Genomic DNA, 5,329 nt, shown 5'->3' with positions numbered 1-5,329 from the left:
ATGGGGTTGGGCTGAGATGGGTTAGTCAGTCAGTCAGCTAGGTCCGGGACTGTCCCGAGTACTGTCCCGTTCCCATCCTTGTTGTTTACCTTCTTGTTCCGTTGCAATTTATGAGTGCACGGCGATAAGGGTTTATCATCGTCATCGGGGAATGGTGGAAAACTGCACTCTGCATCTGAGTTCTGAGTTCTGGGTTCTGGAGTGGAGATAAGATAGGCAGGGCCTCTTGGAACCCGGCATAGTTATCGGTCGTTCAATTCGAATTTGCTGCATTGATATAGTCGTAGGTACTCGTAGAACGCAGCCGAGATAGGGCCCAACCCAATATTCAATATAGAAATGATTGTTGGAGGTCAGTTGTTTGAATCAATAAAGGTGGCTATGGCTATCCCATACTGTCGTCGTAAATAAAAAATTATTTATGAGGTTTTTTTTTCTTTTTCTTGTATTTCAAACATTAAAATAGTCGATTTTGTTGTATTTGTTTTGCATGATTTATAATAATTTTAATTTTTAACTAGCTTTAGAGTTGGATTTTAATTCTTGCATTGACATTTATTGAATTTTATATTGTGTATTTTACAATAAGTTTCATTTGTTTCTGTGTCAGTGTGTGTGGTTTTATTTAGACTATTTTTTATCAAGTTTAATTAATTAGCTTAGCTCAATGTAAAAATGGGTTTTTGTTGTATATCTTTCGTCTTTTTTTCATTCATTTTACGCACAATATAACTAATATTAAAAATTATTGAATAATAATTGCAGTTTTCGGATTTTTCTGTGATTTTTTTTGTCTGTTTTCTTTTTGCTTTTTATTATTTATGCTAATTAAATGTTAAATGCTATACAATATTTATATTTATATTATGTTTACTTTCATGTTGTGTGGCATAATTTCATACAATTTGATTAATTCTCGAGTTAGTTAAAAGTTGGTTGTTTGCAAGTGATGACCTAAGTTATTTTTTTTTTATTTTGTTTTTTATTTTTTGGGGGGAAGGGAAGGGAATGCTGCTTAAATGTATCTATTTATAGATTATGTACAAAATGCCTTAGCCTAACGAATTCGTACAACAACAGAAGACACACAATGTTAAATGAAATGCTGGATTTTGGGATACATATCCGTATATATCTAGGCGCGCATATACAATATAGTATAATAAATGATAGTTGGATAAATTATAGTATAAGAACGTGACGTTTCCTATGCATGGCCAGATTTTTGTTGCTTAGATAGTTTTGAAGATTCTTAGGGTGTGGCGGATCTGCTGAATATGGTGATTTAGTTTTAGACTTTTTGGTTTTTGATCATTTGCGATTCGAATTCGATTGCGATTGCCTTTGGATAAAGGTGTTTAGTATTTGTGTCTATCTTTTTGGGACTGTTTTAGCTTTATAATTTTTGAAAGTACATTACACAAGATCCCGCTAAGCTCTCTCTCTCTCTCTCTTTCTTTCCTTCTATATCCTTCTCTCTCTTCTCGATTATACATTTAAAATGTTTAAATTTGTAGTTTTAACCGCTTTGATTGTTATTGCTTGTTTCGAAACAACGAAAACAAATGGCACGGAATTATTATTTTTGTGGTTGTTTTTATATTTGCAAAAAAACATAAAAATTTAACAAAATTTTAGCTCGACAGGGTGCAAAAAATTCGTATCCCTTGCTTTTGACGCCCCGCACGCTGCACTTACAACTACATCACTTTTTTCTTTCGTTTTTTTCATCGATCTTGAATGACCCCCAAACAGAACGGTATATATGGTATGTATGAATGTATTAATATTGGAACTGAACAACTCGGAGGAGAAGACCTGCAGCCTGTAGTCCGATCGGTATATGTACAAAGCGCGAGCCGGCGAACCTACTCACGTGCTCAAAGGATGCGCCCAGGTGCTAAAAGCCACCGAACTCGTCGCACCACTTGCTAATTGGCCGGATGGTGGTCCGGGCCACTATGGCTGCAGCTACAGCTACAGCAAGTTCTGCAGGGCGGCGGCCCCGTTGAACGTGAGACTGTGATTCCAGTTGCGGTAGCTGGCCGCCGCTGCATATTGCTGGTAGTTGTTGTACTGCTGCAGTTGCTCCTCGCTGAGGTCGCTGGTGATGTTCGAGGAGTCCTCCTGCAGCTCCTGCAGATGCTGTTGCTGCTGCTGTTGCAGGTGCTGGTGTTGCTGTTGCTGCTGCTGTTGTTGCTGTTGCTGCTGAGCCAGCTTCTGTGAGTAGTTGACCGAGCCAGATCCTGACCCTGATCCCGAACCAGATCCTGAGCCCGAACCGGACCCCGGACCCGATCCCGCCTTGCCGCTGCTGGCTTTCCCCCCGGCTGTCGATGTGGCATTTGAAGCGGATGTCAGTTGCTGCGCCGCCTGCTGCTGCTGCTGCTGCAAGTGCTGCTGCTGCTGCGAGCGCAGCATCTGCTCCGCGCGCCCTTAAGCCAGCGGGTACTGGTGATGTCACAAGCTCGTGGTGCCGGCGGGCGCGTGGTAGCCGAGACTCTGGTAGTAGGAGTCCTGGCCTAAGGCAGCGTGTGAGTTGGTCAGCGGGCTGAGGGCGTTGTACCCGGCGTACTGGCTCATGTCGTACATCTTGATGTCCGCCTTCGACTCCGTGGGCAGGAGGCGGTTGATGGAGAACGGGTGGCTGGAGGGCGTGTAGCCGGAGGGCTCCTGCTTCAGCGGGTGCATCGACGAGTGGTAGTCGCTGATCAGTGACGGATGGCATCGATTGGCCATCATCGCCGACAGCTCCTCCTGCTGCAACTGGTGATGCTGGTGGTGGTGGTGCGTGGGCACATGCTGCGGCTGCTGGCTGAGGCACAGCTCTGCATTGGCATGCAACATGGCTAGGGCTTCCGCATCCTTGCTATGCGCCGCGCTCAGCACATTCACGCCGGCTATCGATGCTCCGCCCGCTTCCTTGTGGTGTTGATGATGGTCCAGCCGACTGTGATGGTGATGGTGCATGTGGTGCGAGTCTTCGTGGTCCTTCTTGCCCGGACTGGTCGCCTCCAAGCTGCTGTGCGACGGACTCTTGTGAAGCTGTCGGATGGCCTCCTTCTTCTCATCCTTGAAACGCTTTTGCCGCCGGAGATAGCATCCGTTTTCGAACATGTTCCCGGAGTCCGGATGCAATGTCCAGAAGGATCCCTTGCCCGGCTTATCCGGTGTCCTGGGGATCTTAACAAAGCAGTCGTTAAAGCTGAGAGAATGGCGGATGGAGTTTTGCCAGCGCTGCTGGTTCTGTCTGTAGAAGGGGAACAGGTCCATGATGAACTGGTAGATCTCCGACAGTGTCAGCATTCGCGTCGGGTTGTTTTGGATAGCCATCGTGATCAGAGAAATATAACTGTACGGTGGTTTGGCATGCGTATAACTTCTCCGGTAGGTGGTGGGCTTGTCCACGCGCGATCTGCCCAACGAGTTGGGGGATCCTGTCTCCATGTCCCGCGATCCAGGCGGCATGGAACCGTATGTGCCGCTCAGTCCCGCCGCCGACATACTGGCCGCCGACATGGCCATGCATCCGCCCATGTTGCCCAGCGGGGATCCCATGCTGGCGTAGCTCATCGAACTGGGGGTCATGCAATTACCGCCCATCGAGTTCATCGCCGCTGCTCCCATGCTGCCGCTCATGCTGGCCACCGCCGCTGCCGAGTCCAGGACGCTGGATCCGAAGGTGGCCGCCGCTTGGGGGGATACGGACGACATGCCGCCCACCGGCAGGCCCATGCTGTTCATTGTGTAGGCAGATCTGGCCAGCGGACTCATGCTGCCGCCGTTGGTTGTGGGATTCGGATTGTTGTTGCTGGGCGGTGGAGGTCCTCCACCACCAGGTCCACCCCCGCCACCGCCGCCAGACGCAGGGCCTCCGGCGGTGGCCATGCTCACCGGAGCGCTGCTGGGCGGCGGCTCCGCGTAGAGCTTCTGCATGATGTCAATGGTGGTCTGGTGGGGGCTACCCTTCAGGAAGCTGTTCAATAGTTGCGCCGTTATGTTGCCGGCTTTTGGACTCGTGTGGATGTGTGGAAAGGGTAACGCGTGCGATACGCGTTTTCAAAACGGAAAAATTAAAAACTGTCTAGCGCTTGGACCACTTGGCTAATTCTGTATTTTGTTTATACTCTTGGTTGGTGGTTAGTTGTTTTCTTGCTTTTTGCATTCAATTCACTGCACTGTCACTGTATAAAATAGATTTTCATTTTTGATGCATTTCTGTGAAGCACTATTATTGCACTTGTCGTCACTCTCTGCAAAAACCGACGCACGAACGTTGCGTGGCTTGTGGCCACTAAAAGTCTGGAGCTTCTGGAGCTGAGGCTGAAGCTGAAGCAAAAGGTGCTTCTCTGACTGCTTCTCTGGCTGCTGGCCTGTGCTGCTGCTGTTGCTGCTGCTGGTCCGCTCGAGTGTCTCTTTGGCTTGAGCTCTTGAATGTGACTGTTTGCAGAGGGGAACGCTTGTCTACTATTTGGCTTGCGCTTGCTGCCAACAAATATTGTTAAAGCCGCGCTCAAGTGCCGACGCCGGCAGCGTCGTCAGCCGAGGCAGCGGCCGAGACAGCGACGGCAGCAGCAGCCACTCCGACTCGTTCTTACCCACGGGACCGGTAATAGCGGCTATCCCGCACACACGCACACACCCAAGCTGGCTCGCACACAAAGCCACCACTAACCACCGCCGGACGAGGAGTTACCAATGACAGGGTCTGGCTCTCTTACGTACACACGGGTTTCGCGGCGCAAGCGCATTGGCCAATCGACTCTTGTAACAACAGAGCAGGGCCGGTTGCCAAGCAACTAACTGGGGGGCGTGGCCAAATTCACGTGAGCAACGCCCTCGACGAACTTTTTGGAGCAGCTGCCCGGCGCACACAGACACAGCGGGCAACGCGCTCACAGATACAGGCGTGCGAGCTCACAGATACAGATACTATAGCTCACAGATACGCCGTATCGCCTAATGCCGCCAACTGAGCTGAGCGACGCCATGTTACAGTTAACGATTTTCCCTAATGCGATCAATAATCGCTCGCTCTCGCTCTGGCTGTGCCAGAAGCAATAAAACTAAAAAAAGACGAGGCAAATAAAACTGGAAAATTCAAAATAAAATCTAGACAAGGTCTGGAGACGAACGAAATCTGGGGGATTGAGTACGAAGTGTGAGAATGCGACGCTCTGTTTTGCCAGAGAACCACCTAGCTCTGTGGGTTGGAATAAAAAAGAACGCCTTGGCTCTGGCTCCCAAAGAAGACATTAATAATGTGTGTGTTTTTCTGTCAGTTTTTGTTTTCATTTTTTTTTTTTTCTACTTTCTTGCTTTTCGTTTT

The 5,329-nt window shown here is 48.6% G+C and overlaps 1 protein-coding gene across 1 annotated transcript; it reads right to left on the bottom strand.

The window, feature by feature from the left end:
- Window positions 1–441: 441 nt before the first annotated feature.
- fkh (fork head) lies at window positions 442–4,486 on the bottom strand. The gene is given in 1 exon segment (XM_017237360.3): window positions 442–4,486. A coding segment is annotated over 1 exon segment (1,959 nt). The 5' UTR covers window positions 3,937–4,486; the 3' UTR covers window positions 442–1,977.
- Window positions 4,487–5,329: the final 843 nt, after the last annotated feature.

The sequence above is a fragment of the Drosophila bipectinata genome, chromosome 3R, assembly GCF_030179905.1.
Source record: "Drosophila bipectinata strain 14024-0381.07 chromosome 3R, DbipHiC1v2, whole genome shotgun sequence".
Lineage (NCBI taxonomy): Eukaryota > Metazoa > Arthropoda > Insecta > Diptera > Drosophilidae > Drosophila > Drosophila bipectinata.
This window is presented reverse-complemented; position numbering and strand designations above follow the sequence as displayed.